General features: G+C 43.7%; 1 protein-coding gene across 4 annotated transcripts in view; it reads left to right on the top strand.

Moving 5' to 3' along the window:
* The first annotated feature begins 813 nt into the window (after positions 1 to 813).
* Positions 814 to 24490, top strand: part of LOC147899334 (replication factor C subunit 1-like) — a 34873-nt gene continuing 11196 nt past the window's right edge. For 2 of the 4 annotated variants that reach the window (XM_087378707.1, XM_087378706.1), the window contains exons 1-4: positions 814 to 840; positions 944 to 1003; positions 1151 to 1254; positions 15446 to 15536. In XM_087378707.1, the coding sequence (XP_087234833.1) occupies positions 1250 to 1254; positions 15446 to 15536 (96 nt within the window). In that variant the 5' untranslated portion in view covers positions 814 to 840; positions 944 to 1003; positions 1151 to 1249. Of the gene's footprint in view, positions 841 to 943; positions 1004 to 1150; positions 1255 to 1284; positions 1326 to 6527; positions 6603 to 15445; positions 15537 to 24490 lie in introns of those variants that run through there. The other 2 variants (XM_087378708.1, XM_087378709.1) reach the window with 2 other exon arrangements.

Below are 24490 nucleotides of genomic sequence, written 5' to 3'. Positions count from 1 at the left end.
GCTCAAGCTCCGATCACCGTTTCTCCTGACTCGCCTTCATAGATTTTGGCATAGCCCTGCTCTACTCTGCTTTTCCAAACTTGTCTAGCTTTGTCGTTCTCTTTCTTTATGCTATTGTGAGTCTTTTTAGCCTTCATCGATTGCCGTTTTCATCATCTCGTGTCTGTGAAGGTTTTTCATTTTCCGCTGCAGGATTCGCGCTCTCACCTGAAGAAAACAAGCGCCTAAGGATAGATTTCGGGCGCTGCACCGGGTGGTAAGGCGAATGATAACAAGCTGAAACAAGAGAAGCCGCCTAAGCAAGTACTTCTCGGACGCTGCACCGGGTGGTAAGGCGAATGATAACAAGCTGAAACAAGAGAAGCCGCCTGCCAACAATCTTCTTAGCGATGATAACAAGCTGAAACCCCAGAGAAGTCGCCTGCCAAAAGCAAGCACGTATTGAGAACGAGGGAGCGACCAAAGTGGCATTTCACGAAGATGATTTTAGCGACGCTGATGAACCTGCAACGGCAACTCCTTCTCCTGGGCACGGAAGGGGCAGGGGACGGGGCGTGTCTGCATCGCCGTCTGAGGAGAGCAGACCGGTAACTACTGGTGAGGATCGGGCAGAGGTGGAGCTGCCTTCTTTCAGTCGAGACGGGAACTACCTCACAAAGGACAAAAGGTTTTGCCTTGTGCCATCTCCCTGTACTCAATGTTTTCTTGACAAAGTTTATGATGAAGTTGCCTTATCTGTTTCTTCAGTTAGCTCAATGTGTTTTGAGTCAAATTTTGCTGAAATTTTGAACAGGACGTACCTGAAGGGGTCATGTGACAACCAGTGTTAGCAAAAAAACAGTTAGTATCATTGCAAACAACGATTTCCTCTAAAATGCTCTAGCTCTAGATTTTGTGAAAGGTGACAGCAGCTTTGCCCCTGCTTATCTTGGGCATTTTTCAGAGTTATTTGCTTGCTGATGAGGATCGGAGGCCGCAAATCACAGAAAGCCAAAGATCTGGGGTTCGCACTGACTTTTTTCCTGATGTTGTAAAAGTGTTGGGTTGTGACTCGTGCAGCTAGATTGGCGCGCATCATTTATACTTACATGCAAAGTTGAGCAAGGCTTCTAAGGTAAATCGTGTTGCTTGTAATGTGTGACCTGGACAGAGTATCATTCCTCACCGAAGATGGACTATTTGACGTAATCTGCTCTTCAAAGCACCAGAAGCCCACTCCAAAGCAAGTAGAGACTACAACAACTGGAAAATGAGGTAACCGTGGCAGTCATTTATTTTGGTTTTGATCTCCAAGTTGCAAATCTCAGAATATGAGATCTGTAGAGGTTAGCCTGTTGTCCATAGCTTTTGTTGGTTTCATCACACAGGTGTTACAAATAAGGACTCTCCTTATTTTTCAACTTCCATTTGCAGTTCAGGTCCAGGTTTGGGGTGGGGGGTATCTCCCCATCTTAACCCTTCTATCTTGTAACGTGTGTGATTATTGTGTGTGAACGTCCTTCATTGTAGAGGAAGTCCATCCCTTTGATTTAATTAGGCATTGTCAGTAATGGATTACAATTTTCAGTTTTGGCTATGTTTCTGTTGGAGGTCAACATCTCCTGATGTCACGTAGAGAGAGGGCCTTGCTTGTGGGTGTGCCCGCCCAGTGAGTGAGGGTAGTGTAGAGAGTGAGGGCCTGTGTTGTGGGTGTGCCCGCCCCCCGTGAGGATAGTCTAGGGTATGCTGGTCCCTACGTATGTGCTGTAGGGCTGCAGACAGTGGCAGCCTAATCAGTGTTAAGGGGCAGGAGGAGAGGCTCTCCCTTAGGGCTGACCTTGAGCCCTTCTTCTAGGGCTGTGTGGAGGCGGGACTGACGGCTATGGAGGCGCCTAGGGGGTCGGCCCTGAGCAGCCCCCTGTAGGGCTGCTACCAGGCCCTTTTATAGGGCAGAGGTGGGTCGGCCCACCCCCCCTTTGGGTTGGCCATGCTGGTCTGTGGGGTTGGCCACCTTGCAGGCTGGTCGGCCCGCCTGCCCTACCCGATTAGGGAGGGGCTGGGGGGCTATATATAGGCCCCCCCCTAAGCCCTCTTTGCAGCATCTTGTGGAGCAGATCATTACTTGAGTGTGGAGCCTGGCAGAGGTGCAGAGCCAGCTCACAGTTTCACTTGAGGAGCAGGGTAGCGGAGCAGTTCATCCACTCCCTCGTGCTCCCAGTCATTTGGTTGTTGAGCTGTGTGTTCCAAGCTCTCGAGCAGCCCGTTGTTTCCGAGGTTTTCCCCTAGTTGTAGCGGGGTTTTCTCCAGAGATCACTTGCAGTTCTCTTGTGCCTCTCTCTCTCCTTTCTCTCCTTCTCAATGTGTGTGTGTGAGGCATGCTATCTCTCTCTCTCTCTCTCTCTTCTGTTCATTTCTGCTGCACTTCTCACATGGTATCAGAGCCACGGTTGGCTTGAGACCTGAGGAGCGGAGGGAGAGTTGAGCCAACACACAGAGAGGAGGATTAGGGTGCTGTTCGGAGGTGACTTTGAGGAGGAGCGTGTGTGGGGAGTGGACTGTTCGGGTGACCAGCAAAGGGTGACTTTGAAGGGTGTTTTCAGATCAGAGAGGAGGTGTTCCTAAGGGACGGAAATCGAGGTGTGAAGGTACATTGGGCTGTCAGCCCCTTCATCCTCGTCTTCAACCTTCTCTCTTCGACCCTCAGTTCCTTCTATCCCATCCATAGTTGCATTCGTACGCGTACGGACTTTTTCCTGTAAGCGTTCTGTACAGCTTTCCGTACGAGTGTTTTTTTTGGGTTAAAATTTTTTTTTTTTTTTGGGGGTGGTTTTGGTTGTTGTTGCTGTTGTTGTTGTGGGTTTTGTTTTTTGGGTGTGGTTTGGTTTTTTTGTTGTGTGTGTGTGGGGGGGGCCTGGGGGGGGGTTGTTTTGTTTGGGAGGGGGGATCGATTTTGTGCCTAGCCAAAACCTTGGAAAACACATTTTTAGCACTATTCTGCTAATCCGTACTCCGTACACTATTGGCCAACTTTGGCTGTGGTTGGCCTCAAGGATGGTCTCAAGGAGGAGCAGGATGAGGAGGAGGAGGATGGCACTGATGCAGATGATGATGAGGACAAGGATGAGCAAGAGAATGAGGATGAGGTTGCAGGCTGCAGCTTGAGGCTTGAGCCTCATCGGTTGTGAATCGTGATGCATTTCAATTTTCAGCTTTATTTCCGGGCTGTGGCAGCCTTTTCTTCTATGATGTTTTGCCTTTGATGTTTTGGTGTAGTACCTACTTCCAAGTTTCTACTACCTACTACCTTTGATCATGATGTTTGGTGTAGTATTGATCTATCATTGACACTATGTATTAGAATCCAAATTCCAAATGACTCTAGTCTCTCGAGAAAGTTTGTAGGTCTATGTCAATGTAATGTGTACAATGCATATCTTTCTAAATGTTTTTGAGTAAAATTAGGGTCACGTATGTTTCAACCCTAGGGGCTGAACCATACTCCAATCATACTTCCATACTTGTATGACGTATGCGTATGGTAACGTATGGAAAAAACTATGATCCCATCCACCTTCTCTTTCAGTTCATCATCCTCTTCACTCCGACAGGGCGACTTTGTCCGAGATGGCAGAGAACAAGACTGGAATTCCGGTGTTCCCCACGTTCCCGGTTGACCGGCAGTTGGATGGGCTCAACTACAGTGTCTGGTGGGGATGATGGAGTTTGGGACCGTGTTAATGCCAAGGTAAGATCTTCTTAACTGTACTCCTCAAGTGATTAATCACGTGAAGCACATGTCAATGGCCAAAAGTATATAGGAGCATTTGGCGTCCATCTATAATCAAATCTCTCCCATGAAGAGGGTCTCACTGGAGGTGCAGATGCGGTTGTTGGATCCCAAGAAGCCTTCATCGATGCGGGACCACATCAACAAGTTATAGGAACTTCAGCAGGAGATCCTCCAGGCAGGGAAGCAGATTTCATCAGAGGACATGGTCATTACTCTACTATCCCAGTTATCCTCTCAGTATGGGGCCTTCTGAGGGCTTGTGTTGTGGGTGTGCTCACCCCACCCCCCCGTGAGGATAGTCTACGGTATCCTGGTCCCTACGTATTTGCTGTGGGACTGCAGACAATGGCAGCCTGAAGAGTGTTGAGGGGCAGGAGGAGAGGCTCTCCGTTAGGGCTGACCTCGAGCCCTTTTTCTAGTGCTGTGTAGAGGTGGGGCTGACGGCTTTGGAGGCGCCTAGGAGGCAGGGCTGTCGGCTATGGAGGTGCCTAGGAGGCAGGGCTGTCGGCTATGGAGGCACCTAGGGGGTCGGCCCTGAGCAGCCCCCTGTAGGGCTGCTACGAGGCCCTTTTATAGGGCAGAGGTGGGTCAGCCCCAGCCCACCCCCCCTTTGAGTCGGCCATGCTGGTTTGTGGGGTCGGCACCTTGCAGGCTGGTCGGTCAGCCTGCGCTACCCGACTAGGGAGGGGCTGGGGGGCTATATATAGGTCCCCCCCTCAGCCCTCGTTGCAGCATCTTGTGGAGCAGATCATCACTTGAGTGTGGAGCTTGGTAGAGGTGCAGAGACATCTCACAGTATCACTTGAGGAGCAGGGTAGCGGAGCAGTTCATCCACTCCCTCGTGCTCCCAGTTATTTGGTTGTTGAGCTGTGTGTTCCGAGCACTTGAGCAGCCCGTTGTTTCCGAGGTTTTCCCCTAGTTGTAGCGGGGTTTTCTCCAGAGATCAATTGCAGTTCTCTTGTGCCTTTCTCTCTCCTTTCTCTCCTTCTCAGTGTGTGTGTGTGAGTCATGCTCTCTCTCTCTCTCTCTCTCTCTCTCTCTCTCTTCCGTTCATTTCCGCTGCACTTCTCACAATTTCAAAAGGGTGTCAAGTCAACAGGGGAATTTACACACCTCTATGCACCGTTGATGCCAGTTACCCTCTTTTGGTACTGGTATGAGGTTGCAATCCTCTAAGCTAGCCATCATGTCATCTTGCTTGCTTCAACTTGCCAACTCTCTTGCTGTCTATACAGGCACCAGCCCCATGTTGAGATAAATTCTTGGTCTCCATTTTCAAGCATTGCACACAATTTGAAATAGAGCTAGCCACAAATGATTACAGACAAAGTCAATGAGATAGAACAACAAGCCAGTCAAACCAAAGGGCTTTGCATACTTGTCAACGGCATTGAAAGGGCTCATGTCTTCATCCTTGCCACTTGAAAGAAGCCGAGCCTTTACATCAGCAAATTTGACAATTTGAGTTCATAAATTGATGTATTGCAACTCATTTAGAGCCATTCTCATGTCCCAATCTACTTGCTCAGCAAGCTTTTCAAGAGCGGTCTTAAATGATTGATGGGAAAAAAGTTAAGAAATAAAATTTTTTTCCCACCCTTCCCTCTCTCTCAAGAAATGCAAAAGCATCTCAATGAATGAATCACCTTGGCAACTTGCATGCCCTCAGCTTGAGCCACTTGATGAAGCCGTTTTGCGACACAATGATCATGAAAAAATTTAAGAGCTATCTTCTGTCTGCCAAAACAAGCATATGAAAGCGTGATGATGATATTAACTAATTCATCTTAATGGGTTTCCACGATTATTTCCTATGTCAACAGAAGACCAACGTGTATTTTGTATATCCAAAGGCACACATGGCTTGGAGAATATGAACTCATGCCTGTTTCTTGGTTGGTTTTCTGAAGTTCAGGTGTTGACAATAGTTCACTAGCCTCTTCAATTTCTGACTGTACTAGATTATTACAAATACAAATGATGGGTATTTTGCTCATTTTGATGCTAGCTATGAGGCCGCCAACTCCGCCTCTCTCTCCCCGAGACATCCCATCAACCTCGTCCATGATCAAAACTGCCTTTTTGTGCTTTGCGCTTCTGAAACACTCACCAAATCATAAATAGGCAAGAGACTTGGAAACCACCTCTCCTTAAAGCACGTGATGTTTTGAGCACTGAAGAAAACCATTAATATGAAGCAAATTACTTGTTCATGTCACCAATAGCAATAGATTCATTGCTAACAATCTCCATAATAGCATTAGCTGTACTTCCACCTATACCCTCTCGATCCTTCGCATCTGCCTTACCCCTATTGTCGCTTGCATTTACCTGCAACATGATTGGCTAGTGATAACCTTGACACATTGAACAACCTTAGAATTTCACATTTCCGATATGCTTCGAAGCACCCAAAAAGTGAGAGAGTGATGGAAACAAAACAAATGCACATAGAAGAGTAATTGCATACATAAGTAAATCAAATTAATTTCTTAAAAAAAAAAGTATAATCTTTGAGAGCCTCAAAAAATAAAATAAATAAATATATATATATAGAGAGAGAGAGAGGGAGAGAGAGAGAGATAGAGAGAGAGAGAGAACGTTAAGTGGATGTCCACAAGCTACAATGCTTCAAGAGATTTTGGATTTTACATTTTTAGCATGGACCCACATCTCATTAGAAATTTATGGGAGTCATTTGATAGATGGAAAAACAAGAATTATATAGATGATTTGATTCAGCTGGCATGATGTGTAGGAGACCCTGGCATCTAAATCTGGCTGTTGCTTATTTTATCCATGGAGCTTAACAACACAAAAGTGCATGCAAGAGGTACACAATTGTTGGGGATGTCATAGTAGCTAGTCTTTGCTATGCGTGATGGAGTTTATGATTTTCAACCTTATGAGTGACTATCATGAGATTGAAACTGCACTATGTTGTGTCTTAAGAGGATGAGTTTGGGAATGTTCCTGGATTGATCTAGGTATATGCTTCTGCCATATTAGCGGACATGCAAATTTCACCTTGTGAAGTTTTCGTCCATGTTGCGGCCTGCTGGTATTGGGATAATTCTTTCTATCTTAAATGGTGCGTTGCCCTATCAACTAGATTTACATGCTCGTTTGGGAGAGACTAAAATGAAATCGTTTAGACTTCACAAGTAGTTGTAGCTTGAATGAAGAGATTTTGGACTACTTTTTGATTAGCCTTCTCCTCTAGTGCTAGCCTTCATCATGGCTGAGTCTGCCCGTCACCTTCGGAGTGCCGATAGAAACTCAGTACGAAGATTTTGTATAAACGGATGCTCAAGTATGTGTGGGTGTGTGGATTTGTATGTGTGAGAGCATATTTTTATACTATGGTCTACCCCCACTGTTGGGCGCTGATGATGTCAGTGGGGATGTCATAGTAGCTAGTCCCTGCTATGTGTGATGGAGTTTATCGTTTTCAACCTTATGAGTGACTATCATGAGATTGAAACTGCACTATGTTGTGTTTTAAGAGGATGAGTTTGGGAATGTTCTTGGTGTTGAAAATGGGAGAGGGTGAGAGACACATGATTGGAGACAGGAGCTGAGGCACAATAGTTGATGTTGATAGTTTATCGAATCGTGGCAAGTACATGGCCTCATTTATAGGCTGGGCAAGCCTTATCTTCCCACACTGATACCTCATAGATGAGGTCACACACAAGAGAATCTAGATCCTATAATCTAGGTGATGAGGTGGCACAAGTGGCCTCAAGACTCTTCACACTCACACAACTGTAGGACACTTCTAGGACTCTAGGACCACACACACTAGGACTCCGATTCCAACAAACCCCCCTTCAGAGCTAGGGTGAGAAACTATGACATCATTCAGACTGTGCATCCGAGGCAATCTCAGAGGCTAATAGCTGAGTATAATTCAGAGGTTGAACCAAGCACTCTCATGGCTTAGGTGTCAACATGATTAGAGACTCAAATCTGAGCATGGATGCATGACCAACTCATAGGTCTAGGGAGTACACCAACATCCTGGAACTCGGCCAGGCCTGATAAAGGAAAGACATAACAACCCCCCTTGTCTCCTAATTGGGTACATGGAAATAAGTGGAGCCTTTTATAGGACAAGGCACACAAAATGACAAATTATTACATCATTTTAGGGGGACTGCCCAAGGCAGAGTACCTAACACACATGACTCTAGAAAGCCCACTCTTCATCTATCACCTCATGGAGGGATAGACCAGAAATAGCAGCAGTGCAGGCTTGTTCCTCAGGTCCAGAAGGTGTAGCTTCATCGTCTTCGTCCTCGCTCTGCTCTGCAACCAGATTGGCATGTTCTTTGGCTTGTACCTTTGCCATTTTCTTGAAGCAACGATCCTCTGGATGGCCAAGTTTCTGACAGTAATTACATTTAAGAGGTTTTCCGTTCTTCTTGGGCTTATTCTTGAGAAAGAATGCTTTGCCAGATTCGAAGGAAGATTTTGCTTTCTCTGTAAGCCTATGGTCCTCATCAATGAGATGAGCTACCATATCCTTAAAGCTCATATTGTGGCTGACTCTTAGGACAGCAAGGATCTCATTGTACTTGGAAATGTCTTCAATACTGGAGAGAAGTACAGCAACTTGATCATCATCTTCAACAATGGCTCGGATGGTAGATAATTGTTGGAGAATTAACCCAAGATTGCTCAAGTGTTCATTGAGGGTTTCAATTTCCTTCATCTTGAGCTTGAAGAGTTTTTGTTTGAGAAATACTTTGGAATTATTGATCTTATTTCCAAACAAATTCTCTAACTTTTCCCAAACGTCGTTTGCTGTCTTATCAAAATCCACATGGTGGATAAGGTTGTCAGCTAAAGCTAGGCCAATGATAGCCATTGCTTTATCATTTTGGTTCTCCCACCGATTGATTCTAGCATCATCACCTTGGGGTTTTGGCTCCTTGCCATTGGTGATATTCCATATGCCTTCTCGCATAAGAAGAAGCTGGAGTTTCTTCTTACATTGCCATCCATTGGTGGGAAGGTCTTAGCTGTTATTACAGCCAGTGTCTAAATCCCTTACAATGTTTACTCAGATTTCAAAAAAGGCCCAAATTTTACATGGTAGAAGCTTCAATTATGCCAAAGGAAGACACAGAACAGAAAAGCCCTAAATTTTATGGTTAGGGTTGCTGCAAAATTAGGGTTTGCAGAAAACTGGGGCTTTTCTAAATTTCTGATAGAAGAGTTCTCGTTCAATGGTTGGGAACCCTCACATCATGAAAACACCCAAAAAATTCGAGAAGTTGAGCATAAATTGTAAAGGGGCAAAAATTAGGGTTTCGGGCAGTAAATTGGTCACGAACAGGACCTGTGTCAGTCAAAATGACGACTGAATTGCTGGGCTGCTACTGCATCAAGGCATCCTCAAGAGACAGGGAGGTAGCAAGGAATCAATGAGCCGAATTATGGACAACAGATCGTGAGGTTTATGGGCCCACCACGCTTCCGTTGCGTTGACGTGCGAGTCGATGGCCACGGCCCTCAGGTCGTCAATCGCCGGTACATTCGAGACGCCGCCAAGTCATCGCCTTGTTACAAGACCGGAGCTGTCGCAGGTCTAGCTAGGTGGGCAGTAGGAGAAGTTGCGTGGGCAACTAGAAGCAGCGTGGGTGTATGGGCACTTGGCAGGCTCGAGCAAGTAGAAGCTCCGCAGTATGGCGGGCAGAATGGTGCACAAGCGTGCGCGAGCAGAATGGCGCCAGGGAAAATAGCGGAGAGGCGGCAGTAGCAAGGCGTGAGCAGATTGCGAGGGAGGCCGACTCAGATCTGGCGTGGTAGCACAGGTGTGGCAACGAGGGGGTGCAGGTGTGGCAGCGCAGCTCCTTGTTGATGACGCTCATCACCTCAAGGAGAGGAGGAAATCACGAGTAGCTATAAGAGGAGCTTACGAGGAGAGGAATGGGTAGGACGCTTCAAGGTGGCTTTGATACCAACTGTTGAAAATGGGAGAGGGTGAGAGACACATGATTGGAGACAGGAGCTGAGGCAGAATAGTTGATGTTGATAGTTTATTGAATTGTAGCAAGTACATGGCCTCATTTATAGGCTGGGCAAGCCTTATCTTCCTACACTGATACCTCATAGATGAGGTCACACACAAGAGAATCTAGATCCTATAATCTAGGTGATGAGGTGGCACAAGTGGCCTCAAGACTCTTCACACTCACACAACTGTAGGAGACTCCTAGGACTCTAGGACCACACACACTAGGACTCCGATTCCAACACTTGGATTCATCTAGGTATATATAGGCTCCACATCCCAGTTGTCTGTTTCTCAAGGCTGCCAAGAGCCATCTTGACTGCATGTAAATGAATGGATAGCATGTAAACCAGGTCTACTTAAAACTTGGGCATTAATTTTTTTATCCCTCCATCTCCACACAGCTACCCCTAAGTCTCCTCGAGAGCTCACATGTATTTCATTCCTTCACAGAATTGTAAGAAAGCTACCACATCCTACCTTTGACCCAACAAGTCCCTTAACGTCATTGCTCCTCGTCCTAATCAAGCCAAGTGACCATACTTATTTTATTGACAACAAGAGCCATTCAAATCTCAAGATCAACTCAAATGTGGTGCAAGGCTATTGGCGCACACCATTGCGTCGGCTATTGGTGCACACCATTGGACGCAAACTATACGCGTATAGCTACCAAAGGAGCAATATGTGCCATGCATAATCTTTTTTGTCTAACAACTGATTGTAGTAGGACTAAATTGGAATGTCATGATGTTACATCATGCATTTAGCCATATTCTTTAGATCCATTAAGATATATCTATGCTACATGCAAACCTTGACATGCAATTAACATGACTCATGCAAACCTCATCTCTATCTGGAATACCTTCATTGTATACTACTAAGCTTGTACGTGCGGTTCCTACATAGCAAACAATGTAGGGTTACCTAGTTGTCCAAGTACTACTTTTGCATGCAAGCTTTGTAGACTATCGTTAACTCAAAAGATTCTTTGAAAATGACTAATTTCTACTTTGCTTGAAGTCCAGCTATGCTATCTACACATTCACCCTTCCTTAACAATGAGCTTACAAAAAATACTACGTGAAAATGTATCCATGTGTTCTAATAAGTATTCCTACACTATCCTTGTGCAAAATCTGGCTTTACACTGTAGAATCGCAGATTATGAAATGTCATGTGCTATTTCATCATAGATCCATTGGAGGAAGTTGTGATGAAATTTGGATTATTCACTACCTCTAATAACATTGCAAGTTAATGCAAGTTGCCCAATTTGGGTGGTTATACGTATTTCAGAAGCCACTTCCAAGTGATGCATGTTACTTGCGCTGTGGAACAAAGATGCAATCCACGTACGTCACCAGCAATATCTTTGGGTGAAGCCTGGAACGTGCTCATAAACATTCCCTAAAAACTATTTCGTCACACACGGGGTTCAAAACCATACTCTTAGCAAGGCCTACCTAGTACCAGCGTCATCGACACCCGACAGTGGGTGTAGATATAGTTTAAACATATGCTCTCACACATACCTATCCTTGAACCACTCACTTAACATGGGAAGGTCTTCATAATAAGTTTCTGTCAGCACTCCGAAGGCGAAGGGCAAACACAGCCATGACAAAGGCGAGCACTAAAGGAGAAGGCTGATCTAAAAGTAGTCCACATACATAGTTCCCACGAGTTTTGGAAATGGGTGGGAAACGGTGTTTCCGCCACCAGAAGAAACGGAGTTTCAGTTTTAAGGTTAATAAAGTATATAATACATCTATAATTGTTATTAATACATATGCCATACATATATAATTATTAATAGCCTTCATCATGGCTGAGTCTGCCCTTCACCTCCGGAGTGCCGATAGAAACTCAGTACGAAGACTTTGTATAAATGGATGCTCAAGTATGTGTGGGTGTGTGGATTTGTATGTGTGAGAGCATATTTTTATACTATGGTCTACACCCACTGTTGGGCACTGATGACGTCAGTGGGGATGTCATAGTAGCTAGTCCTTGCTATGCATGATGGAGTTTATGGTTTTCAACCTTGTGAGTGACTATCATGAGATTGAAACTGCACTATGTTGTGTTTTTAGAGGATGAGTTTGGGAATGTTCTTGGATTCATCTAGGTATATATAATTATTAATACATGTCATACATATGTCATGCAAGGAGGAGAGGAGAGGGGAGAGCAAGGAGGAGAGGCTGGAGAGGGCTGTATGCTGAGAGGGCTATAGGGTGAGAGGGCTTTGCTCCTGACAAGCCATGTACCATGGGCAGATGAAGCCCACGGCCATGCTGGCTGTGGCTGCGCAGCTGGCAGCCTACATGGCAATCACCTGCCAGGTTGGCTGCCACTCAATTGGTGGGAGCCTGGTCAGCCAAGACCCGACTCAGGGGTCGGCCAGTCGGCTGGCCTAGTTGGGACAGTTTCAGGCCCTGGGGCCTATAAAAGGCAGCCCCATGGGCTCTTTCATCATCCACAATTTAGAGGCTTGAGTTGGGCAGTGAACGCTCAGCCAGCAGTAGTGCAGACGCACAGGATCAGGCCAGCAGAGTAGCAGCAGACCAGCTCCTCTTCAGCGGCATCTACAGGACTTCCGCCAGGTCCACGCATCAGTGCTTGCCAGCTGCAGCAGGCACAGCTTCATTGCAGCCCCCTTTCTCCATCAGTTCGCTGTCTTCTATAGGAGGGATCAGTTCCCTCCATACAGTACTTTTCCCTTCTTTACTACAGTTGTATTCAGCTTGGGCAGACATGAATAAAGATTTATTCCCCTCTTCGGAGGACCCTAATTCGCCCCTAAGTTCTTGCACTCACCTCACTGCTTACACTAGTTTCTGTCTCTATTTCGGTCAGCAGTTAGTGGGAGGGAGAGTGAGTTAGACTTCTCCCTGCTACACCATGTATTGGGGATGAAGATACAGGGGGTTCCACATCAACATAGAAGGTACTCAAGACAACAACCCTGTCTCAAACGCATGCTAGGTCCTTGCAAGCATCGCAGTTTCTTGCTAGCATCCACCCTTGCACTTAAGTATTTTGTGAACAGTCTCTAGGTGAAGGGGTTAATCAGATATGTATTGGCTCATGACCAGAAGGAATGACATCACGTGGCAAAGAGCCATGTTACATGCACAGCTTACCAAAAAGGAGAGTAGATAACATAATTGCTGCTTTGTATTCAAAAGTGGCAATTATCCTCATGCTGCCACAAGTACATGGACAAATGATCACATGACTATGTATTCTAGATGAGCCTCAGATGTGACTTGCCTTTTTGCTGAGAAGGATCTCATACCACCCAGACCAACCCCAGGAGCGGTGCATCACCTATCTTGGCTGATCACTGGATTGGTTATGCAATACAAGCCACTAAAGGGGCCCAAATGGACCTTTCCACATCCCCACACCCCGAAGCCAATGTTAGATACTATAGAAATTCAATTGCACCTATAATTGGCTTGATAGAATCACGCCTGTGCCTCAATCAGGAACCATCCCCATACTTATGCTGAGTCCTTGCCCATATGCTTAACCGCCATCCTTCTAGATAGTGTCTAAATTTATTTGACCTATACTTGGCTCTCTCATAGACTCCAGTTATGGCATAGCCCTCTTAACATTCCAGCGTCCTTGGCATACCCTTGGATAATCCGTGCAAAAGCTTTTGTGTTAGGTCTAGATTGCCAGTTCACTGGCACAATGGCCTCTAGCAATTTTTTTATTCCTCTTTTAGCTTCTATGCGTTTCAGGACTCGAGAACACTTCCCCACCCCCCCTAGCCTTGTTCCTTAAAACTGAGGTTATGAGTGGCAAGAAGAGGATATCAAACAGTTTTTTCTTGCCGCTTAATGAATAGCAAACATTTGGTGGCCCAGGGCCATGCAGTAGAATTTTTGCTACTTGTGAATGGCTAGACCAAGAACAAGCTTGTGCCATAGGTCAACTGAAATTTTGCTTAATTAAAACCACAATTAAAAATTGTTGTGATATCTCTCTGGTCACTCATACATAGCCCACTTCAGGGGGTGGTTCAGTTATGTAAAGCCTCTCAGACCAGAAGGAATGACATTACTTAACATGGCATAGCTTACCAAAAAGGAGAGTGGATGCTGTAATTGCTAACAAAAGCTCTTGCTGACACCTAACCTATATGATCAACACCCTTCTTGCTCTAAACCGCTGTAAATTGGCACTCAAAAGGGAGAGAGTCAGCTAATCAAAGCTGTCATAGTGGCAAAAACAAAACCACCCAAAAGACAAAGCCCACCCGGTTTGTTCTTCTTTTCATGATTATCTGAGGTCTCTTTAGCTTGTTTGCATCTCTAAGTCTCTTTCCCATTTACTGCCTATTAAGTTGTTGTTCGTTTATATGTTCATTAATCGTGTTCCCTTTCACTCTGCCTCAAGGATATTCAAGAAGGGAAATTCATACCATGGGCAGTCCTCGGTTGATGCTTCTGTGGCCATGCTTCTTGTCTCCACAATCCCTGCCCTTGGTTTCACTTCTGTTGAAAAGGAGGCAGGCGATTTTGCCTTTGCATCCGCCAGACAACCTGCTGATATACCATAGGCTGCCTCTGAATTAAACACCTTCATCTCAGACATCGGCTGTGGGTGTGCTGGATGCCTGCTTTAGTGTGTCCAACCCCTTCGCTTTTATTCGATCTGGGTTTTTTTAGTGTCATAGACCCTTCAGTCTTTTGAAGACTAAATGATATTTCTTTCTTTCTTTTGTTCGCTCTAGTGACCATTTGGGTAGAGGTTGAGTATGAAATGTGCCAGGGACAATTATGGAGAATTTCAAAACATAATCACCTCATAAGATGCAAGATTTCATACGTATACTACCTTGGATCAGCAGGGAAGGTATCAGAAAACATCATCTTAATCTGCATGAGCAAGGGAGGACAAATTTCGAAAATCCTAGTTCTTTTGGAAGAGAGCAAAAGGGAAGTGGAGGTGACACCACAGCCAAGGATGGTGGACCCAATTAGGCTATCAATCAACCTCACTAAAGTGATGTTGGACTCAGTTCAGACAATGGAGCTTGAACAGTTCTTTACCTGCCGGAAGAGAAACTAGGTAGAAATAACAGAGGATACATATACAAATAGTAGGAGGCAGATGGACTCTTTTAACCCCAGATTTTTTATGGTTCAATGGAGATCGAAGATAAGCTCCTGTCATAAATCTCATCGTTCAGGTGAACCACTTTAGCTATAAATAGTGTGGCAGATGTATGCAGAGTGATTAACAATATCTAACAAAAGAGCAATTATTTGTAAAGAAAACTTGCTTACCTGCGGGATCATTATCTGCAATTCAAATTATTGCACAGAAATGAAGAAACAATTCCTGCTAGTCTTTCAGATCTCTGTTTTGTGTTATGAGTAAGTCTTTAAGCGGTTCTGGAATCACTTATGTCCCTCGTTGTATTTGATTTGAGGATGGTAAATGACATGTTCTCTAGTGTCAAATAAAGTTAACTACATACCCTTTTTCCCTTTTTGTGAATGGGCTTATCCTGCAGGCTTAATATGAGCAGTAAATGCAGGAATGCAAATAAATAAACAAAGGGCTCGGGTGCAATTGTCACGAAGTTCCTTATTCTCTGCTAGTCATAGATTTTATTTCCAATGCAGATTGATGTCATATGATGGGGTCTGGCTACGTATGGATGAGTGTCTTGATGGAAGCATGTCAGATTCTGATCTTGTTCCTCTGCTTATCCAGGTAAAACGAAGAAATGATTGTTTAGTAATTGCAGTAAGTCTTTTACTCTGCTTTGGGGAGGATTCTTAAGGCATAGAGTGTTGTAAAGACTTTTCAATCATTACAGCGAGTCAATTCAACATCTATTATACGTTTCCTCTTTTGTAATTAGCCTAACATAACTTTTTCTTTCAAACTTTATGGTTGTGATCCAGCTTTGAGGAGAATGGTATTACAGCCAGTTACCTGCAAAGTAGAATGGGGCCTTAGGCTCAAAATAATATGTACATACCCTAAACATTGTCAAGGGCACAAATGTGTGGCTATACAAGCTAATTAGCCAAGGATGGTTTCTAGAAACATATTTGATTGAACTGTAGAATCATGCTAGATGCTCAAAGCCTTACTGAAAGGAAAGACCATGATCGTGTATGTTGAGGGACGAAGGTCTTTGATCCATTACTGCTGTTTGTTTAAGTTAAAGATTATACCTTTGACTTTAACAATTGGATCAAAATGGAAGTGAGAGGCAAGTATGCCAACATGCTTGTTAGTGCTGTAAGAGGTAGAATAAGTGGTTTTGTGCATCCTACATCTGAGTGTGAGTTACCCAAAGAAACCCGTCTTAAAGAGCAAGTTGGCAATCAACCAGTAATGAGGCCAAGCAGGCTAGGAAACTGGTTGTGTTTTCCAGTACCACTACGGGATAAAAAAAGAAGTGTTCACTATGGGAGCGTTAGGCTTTGTCAAAATCTTCTTTGATTCTAGAGCCGAAAGAAAAAGCGAGAAAAAAGAACTATGCTTGGATGCCTTTAGCTGCTTTTGATCTGGCTAGTGGGATCCTCTCATAGGTTAGAAACTATTTTATTGTGTGTACACTTGATAATATCTTATCAAGACAAACAAGTGAAACTTTGTAAAATGGAATTAATAAAAATGAAGTGGCAAGTGGTCAAACATAATGTCATAGTGTGTTTGATTGAGAACATCATCAGACAATGATATCAAATCCAAATGGAAAGATTAAAACTTAAAACTTATCCATTGACTATGCTTATATGGTTGGGATGGTAGATGTAGGTCCAACAGATGTGTGGGACCAAAGAGTTACATGGTTAGAATTACATATCCAAGCCTATGTGGAGAAGTTGGATTTTGAAATTACCAAGCTTGCTCGTGCAAATATAGCTCTTGGAATTGTGTGCTATTCTAAGAAAAACCTTACTGGGGATTGGCAAAAAGATATGGCGTGTCGCATATTTTTTTGTAGTATATCTGTTGAATTGTGCAAAGATGCACTAACATATGCTTCAGATATCTGATGGCGAGAATGATGATTTGGTAGATGGGTTTGAGCATGCTAAGGGCGAAAAGAAACGTCCATGGTGATGGCCCTTTGGAGCGAAAGCAATGAACACACCCATGTGGTAGATATCCTAACCAAAGCCTTGTAAGAGTTAAGCTTGAGATTCGAGAAGTTTTCGTTTGTCGGAGGGTGGTGAGAAAATAATGATGAAGTATGGATTAGTTTATTAATTCGCCCTTGTGGCGATTGTCGATTAGGCTTAATAATAAATTTAAGAGTGGTAGTTGGATCTATGTCCTAGGTGGATCATGCTATGACATTATCTCATTTGTGGTAATTAGAAACTTCCAAGGGGCCGCCCTTTCCTTCGGCCTACACAGCCCTCTTGTGGGCTGTGCTGCTTGTGCTTGCTTGCCACCATATCTTTCATCTTCTTGCTACTCATTCTTGTTGCCACTCGCTCTTATTGCCATCCATAAAGTCATGGAAATCGGATCCGCTTTTTATGATAGAAAAGCCAATAACTAGTTATCACTTTTAAGTCTCAACCTTGAACTCTCTTGTCTCAATGTTTAGCATGAAATACTTCAACTACGATAAATACTAGTTTGTTGATTGTAGGCGTATATCCTCCTCGTCTTCCTATCCCTCCTCCATCCCCCTTGGAAAAAATAATAATAATATACGAAGGGAGCCCCCCCGAATGTACTCATACTTTTTTTCCATACAGTATGTATATTGATATTGGTACCATACGAAACATTCAAAAATAAAGGTATGGTACTTCCATGACTCTTTGCTTTCATTCGGTAGACCCATGTATTGTCAATTAAACAAGTCTTCTAGTTTCCAAGTTATATATCGTATGAGACTACTGGGCACTATATATGGTACTATTGAACAAGAATAACCTTCGTGAAGAGGAAGATTCTGGTAACAAGTCCACTAGTGATTGTAGATAAACTAAAAAACTAGTAGGGAGAAAGAAAAAGAATCATGAATATGTGTGAAGTTGTGTAGCATTGCAAAATTTACTCACAATTCATGCAGCATGTTATTGTACCTCAAGGGAGTGATATCCCACAACCTATTGATTCATGCCAAGGACAAAGTGCTTGTAAACTCTAAAATTAAAGTTTTTTTTGTTGAATTTTATGTTCAAATAACTCATGTATTAAATATCAGGCGTCATGTGTCATGCAACTCATTAAGTTTTTTTGATCAAAGAGATATTTTCCCATTGGTCAAAGATACTTAACTCCGCTTAAGTAAGCCTAACCTTGGTTAGGGAGACTTGGTTTAGGCCAAGAGGGTTGACTACGGTTAACGAGAACAATTTAGAGCTGACTTCAGTTAGAGAGTGTTGGCTTCGGCCAAGAAGGTTTGGCTTTAGCCAAGGAGGGTTGACTCCGGTCAACCAAGTTATTTCGACTCCGGTGGGAGAGCTTTGATTTGGCACCTTGACCCTCGGTTAAAGCCCCTTAATTTGTTTTCTTTCAGAAGACTGGGTTTCAGCGGAGTCCATCAGAAGCAAATCTTTATCTCGACACAGAGGGGGATTTGCGGCTGGTATTGATCCTATATGTCGATGACCTCATCATTACAGGGGATCATACGAAGAAGATTGCTTAGGTCAAGGGACTTCTCATGGAGGAGTTCGAGATGACGGACCTAGGCATACTTCATTACTTTTTTGGGATTGAGGTGAAGCAAGGAAAGAGCTGTATCTTTATCTCACAAGAGAAATATTGCAGAAAGCTACTCAAACGCTTTTAGATGGAAGATTGCAAAGTAGCAGTGACTCCCATGGAAGCTGGTCTGAAGCTAAGTGTGCATGATCCATCTCAGCCGGTTGATTCATCACTGTATCGACGCATGGTGGGGAGTTTGCTTTACCTCACCAATACTAGACCGGATAGAAATCTCTTTGTACAAGGGTACAATTCTCAATACTATTAAGAGCCTAGAGGCCCTTAATTTATGGACTAGAGAAGCCGGCTAGAAAGCATGTGCTTTCTAAAAGCTTGGCCTGCTTTCTTTCCTAGAATAGGCGATTTCTCCTAGAAAGCTAGGCTTTTTAAAAAACATGGGCTTTCTATGTGCTTTTCTCCATGAAGGAAGGCACCTTTAGTGCTTCTAACTCTAGGTGGGTCCTTCATTAAATGGGGTGCTACTTGTCTTGTGCTTTTCCCTTAAAATGTGGATAAGTCCTCGGGCCTCTTAGGTGGTAAAATGTTAGGCAAATCCCTTGGAAAGCAATCATGATGGTGCTCTAAATGTTGTCTCCTCTTTGCAGTCAAGCTATCCTCATTCCTTTCCTTATCTGATTCGATCTCATAAATCAAGTAAGAATAAATAGCATTCTTAAAACTCTCAGTACGTGGACATGGCTCACCATAGGAATAAGACTCCTTGTGACTCTGGCTGTAATAGTGATGCCACGTCCCGGATTTTGAAAGTGACACCGTCTTCTCTTGACAATCATACGCTAGCTGAGTTTGATAATGCCACGATTCTCCCAAAATGACATCCACATCAGCCTACGGACCTACTAAAAAAGCCAAATGATCCAAGTACCGCTGCAAAGGAACTCTCAGCTTGCTCTCACTGAGAACAAGTGAATAATCTAAAAGCTGTAGTAGCACTCCTTGCAAGATCCCTATCAGGTAATAGGGCTGGTTCGTGACCAACACCTCCCCCAAGGCTTTAGAAGAGTGTGGGCTGGATCATTCTCCTTCACACCCTCATGCATCTCCTTCACCTGTGCCTTCCCTTTTCAGCCTCTTGTTTTGTTGGGATATTCCTTCAATTTTATGGAATGGACAATTCAAAGATTTATGAGCCCCGTCAAGTCTGATGCACAAACCTTCTTTCCTATATTTTTGCACCATCTCCCTATCAAACCACTTGTATGGTGGGGCTGAATTACTTTGTTGTTCTATTTTCTTGCCTCTTGTGAAGTTGGGGACTTGGTTTACTACCTGGAAAGAATCTTGGTTTATTCGGCCGAAACCTGTCCCTCAGTCTCACCGAAACCTGTCCCTCTTCTTTTGAGATGGAGGTCCATTTTTTTTCTTTTCATACCTCCTGTCTCGGAGATTCCTATTTGCCAAAGTAATTGTTTTCGGCAAATTTATATCATCAATCTCCCGGTGTATGATCCTTGACAGTCCACTTTGATATTTTTGGGACTGTTGCTGAGTTACAGAGTGGAATGTTTGCACTTTCAGCAAAGTGGTCCTGAACCTGTTTGTGTAATGTCTCACCGACTCTTCTATTCTTTGTCTGAAATTATCCCAATTCATGAACATCTCTCTTTCAAAATCGGGAGATAAGAAGTGCTCTTTAAGCTGAATTTTAAATCTATCCCAAGTTCTTGAAGCCATACTTTGCAATGCAAGTGCTTTATGCCATAAGGCTGCTGAACCTTAAAGTAAGAGTGGCAAAATATAGTCTTGCCATATCGTAGGACTCCTCTTGTGCGAAGCACGTGTAGGATCTGTAACCATCCAAGTAGAGTTTCTAGCTTATGATACCCATTATAATTCGTCATATGAACATGTTTCTCTTCCAATTTGATTCGGTCCATGTGTTGTGAACACAAGCTGATCATCAAGCTCCCTTGAAGTATCCTAACCCTTGGATGGGATCAATGTATAGTTCCTCCCATGAAACTTCAGCTTCTTAGGTACAATGGGACCTCTCTTTTCCCATTCCTTTTGAAGAATCCATATCATAATTTTCCCTCCCTTCTTGCAACATAAGCTCAATTCTCGTGAAACCTTTCAAGCTGCGCTGTCTTTTCTCTTTGGAGGGATTTCTCTTGGCCTTCTCCTTCTCCTGCACCTTTTTGTTTCCAGGCTAATTGTCCTGAATTTCCCTTCTTGTTTGACTTCCCGAAGGCTCGAGTAGAGTCCTCACATTGAGTGGAAGAGGGGACCGTTTTCAGATCGCTTCTTGCTTGCCAACACATGACAATGTTGCAGGCATGTTCACCAAAGCACTTCCACGTGAAAAGTTTGAGGCATTTCGCAGTGCCCTGAACTTATCTCCTTTTGGTGATTGATCATTTCCTTGTACATGACATTGGCACTGCAGGGGGTGTTAGAATTATTGTTATAATTTAGCAGTGACCAATGTAATGTAATAAGTAGGTTAGGGGCACTTTTCCCTCATTTTAGAGGTTTTTTCCCCTAACCACAGCTAGTTCACTAACTACAGTTAGTGAAGGATAAGGTTTTGTCACTTAGACAAAACCTATCCCACTCTTCAGTTGTTGCACACTCTTCTATTGCAACTATTGCTTTCAGCTCTCACTCTCCTACTCTCTTGCTCTCCTGCTCACACACTTTGCTCTCACTCTCCAACTCACAGTTTCATACAAACTTTTTTAGTTGATTAGTCTAAGAACATGAAAAGCACCAATAGAAGTAATCTACCAAGAAGAGGCTCACAAAACCTTGTTTACCACAAGGGCTCTAGAGACTAGGTCCAAGGTGGTGGAACTCCAACGATGTAGCTTCCTTCTAACATTCTCCTGAACTAGAGAAAACTCATGGGAGGGGGAGATAAATTTTACTCCTCCCTGACGACCCGAGTTTTTTTGGTAGTGCCTCTCTCTATTCATCTGTAGTCAAGGTCACCTTCCCATCTTGGCATGTCTACATCACTGACCTAAAATCCAAATGGCTTGTTCAATTGATGAGTGCTCCTTCTACTAGACAAAAGTCCTCCAACGCTACTTTGAAGTAACAAAAGTTATTTAGGGCGGCCCCAAGCAACACAGCTATGCCATCCACAAGTGTGTTGTCAAGAAGTTCGTCATTTCAAATGAGAAGAAAAAATCCAACGAAATAACGAAGACAAAATCCAATAATCTATGTTTGCGAACAGAAGAAACAATTCATCACCTCAATCACAAAGCAATATAGAAGGGGACACATAGATCATACTGATCTCTCCTGCATGCAACTTCTCTCTGACGTAGTGATAGTGAACCTCAATGTGCTTCGTGCGAGCATGAAACACAGGATTCTTTGCCACTGCAATAGCACTCTGACTATCAATGAGAATTGGAGAAGGACCCTCCAATGAAAGATGAAGATCAGCAAATAAAAGACACATCCAAACACATTCAACTGTCGTCGTGAAAGCTGCCCTGTATTCAGCTTCACATGAGGAGGTAGCCACTGTAGACTGTTTCTTGCTCAACCAAGAAATACAAGCTTTGCCCAAAAAGAAACAATTGCCACTTGTGGATTGCCTAGTGTCATAGTCTCCAGCTCAATCTGAGTCACTATAGGCATGCATCTGCAAGTCACCCCCTGGGAAACATCAAGCCAAAAGACTTGGTACCTTGCAAGTAACGGAAGATGCGTTTTACAGCCTGCCAATGCATAGTCTTTGGGCTGTGCATATATCTGCTCACCTGAGAAACTGCAAACTGAATATCAGGTCGTGTATTGCAGAGATAAATGAGGCATCCAACAGCCTGACTGTAGAGTGTGACATCAATTGATTCACCTGCATCATGCATTGTAAGCTTCAGTCCCGGCTGGGCTTACAATCGTGCATGTTGAATCTGTCTAAGAGTTTCTGCACATACTTGGATTGAGACATAACGATGCCACTTTTCTCTCGAGTGAACTGGATCCCCAAATAAAAGTGTAGCAGCCCCAAATCTGACATGTCAAAAGTGGTCTGCAATTCAGCTTTAAAATCTGCAATATTATCCTCATTTGACCCTGTGAGCAGTAAGTCATCTACATAAAGAATGATGACTAAAATATCCCCCCCCATCCTTCTTGATGTAGAGGGTGCTTTCAGTTGGACTATTGTGCAGCCCCTTGCTGGTCAGAAAGGCATGAATTTTGGCATACCATGCACGTGGGGCTTGTTTCAGCCCATACAAAGCTTTATTCAGCTTGCATACTTGATGTGCATTTCTTGAAATTTCAAAGCCCAGAGGCTGTTTGACATAAACCTCTTCCAACAAATCTCCATTAAGGAAGGCTGTTTTAATGTCCAACTGATGAACATTCCATTCAAAATTTGCAGCCATGGCTATAACTGACGGGATGGTTGTCATTCTGGATGTAGGAGCAAAAGTCTCCTCATAGTCTATGCCCTTTTTCTGAGCATATCCTTTTGCAACCAGCCTTGCCTTGTACCGATCAATGGTCCCATCTGGCTTTCTTTTGACTTTGAAAACCCACCGTGTACCTATGGCATGTTTACTTAGTGGCAAATCAGCAACTTCCCATGTCTGATTTTTCTGAATGGACTGCAATTCATCGTGCATGGCATTCATCCAATGCACATTATCCTGTGCCTCTTCAAATGTCTCAGGCTCCTCCTCATCAAGAAGAGTACCTGCATAAGCTGATTCAACTGAAAGAGCTCCCCCCCCATGTCTTACTACACTCCGAGTTCTACCAGGTAATGGAGCATCAATTTTACTCTCCTTGAGAGTTTGTAACAGCCAATTTGGAACTGTTTTTGCTGCATGTATATCTGCAATTTCTTGCTGAACCACCTCTTCCATTGCTTGTGGAGGTGGTAAGATATCCTGTGGCTGAATCGGAGCATGTGGAGGTATCTGAAAATTTTGATTTGCATCAGATATATCAGCAGGGGAACCCAAGGCAATGGGTAGTAATCCCTCAAAGACATCATCGGAAGAAGTAGGCAAATCAAATTCAGCTTGAGTGTGAGCTGAATTTTCTGAAAATATAACATCTCTACTGACGATAATCTTGCGTGTGACATGATTGTAAAGACGGTAGCCCTTGCTCTCTGCACTGTACCCAACAAAAATGCATTTGATTGCCTTATCAGACAACTTATGCCGAAACTCAACGGGCACATGAGCATATGCAAGGCATCCAAAAACATGAAAATGATCCACAGAAGGCTTTCTCCCTTGCCAAACTTCATAGGGAGTCTTGATCTTCAAAGCTTTTGTGGGAGCCCGATTCAAAACATAATTGGCACACATAAGACCTTCAAGCCAAAATTTGTGAGGCAATCTTTTGCTTTTTAGCATGCATCTATCCATCTCCATAAGAGTACGATTTTTCCTCTCAGCTTTGCCATTTTGCTGAGGGGTTAGCCTCACTGTAAGCTGCCCTTGTCTTTCAAAAATGCATCAAAATCTGCAGACAAATACTCCCCTCCTCTATCTGTGCGTAATGTCTGTATCTTGAGTCCTCATTCATTTTCAACCATGGCTGCAAAGTGTTTGAAAACCATAAACACTTCTGATTTGCGTTTCAGCCCATAAACCCAAGTGTAGTTGGAGTGGTCATCTATAAAAGTGACAAAGTAAAGATGACCACCCAATGATGGAGTCCTCATGGGACCACAGACATCACTATGTATAAGCTGTAATTTTCGAACAGCTTTTACTGATCCATCCTTCTTGAAAGGAAATCTGTGCATTTTACCAAGAATGCACCCTTCACAGGCATGTGGAGGAGGTGTTTCAAGAGGAGGCAATGCATCAACCATAGCATGTTTTTGAAGTGTCATCAAGCTGCCATAATGCATGTGTCCATATCTAGCATGCCATAACTCCGCATTCTGCATAGCAGCAATAGGAGTGGAAACTGCAAGAGCATGTGCTGGTCTTTTCTCATACATGTCAAGCTGAAAAAGATCACGTAACAAA

This window comes from Dipteris shenzhenensis, chromosome 8, assembly GCF_047967505.1.
Source record: "Dipteris shenzhenensis isolate YYH24624 ecotype China chromosome 8, Dip_SZ_1.0, whole genome shotgun sequence".
Taxonomy (NCBI): domain Eukaryota; kingdom Viridiplantae; phylum Streptophyta; class Polypodiopsida; order Gleicheniales; family Dipteridaceae; genus Dipteris; species Dipteris shenzhenensis.
This window is presented reverse-complemented; position numbering and strand designations above follow the sequence as displayed.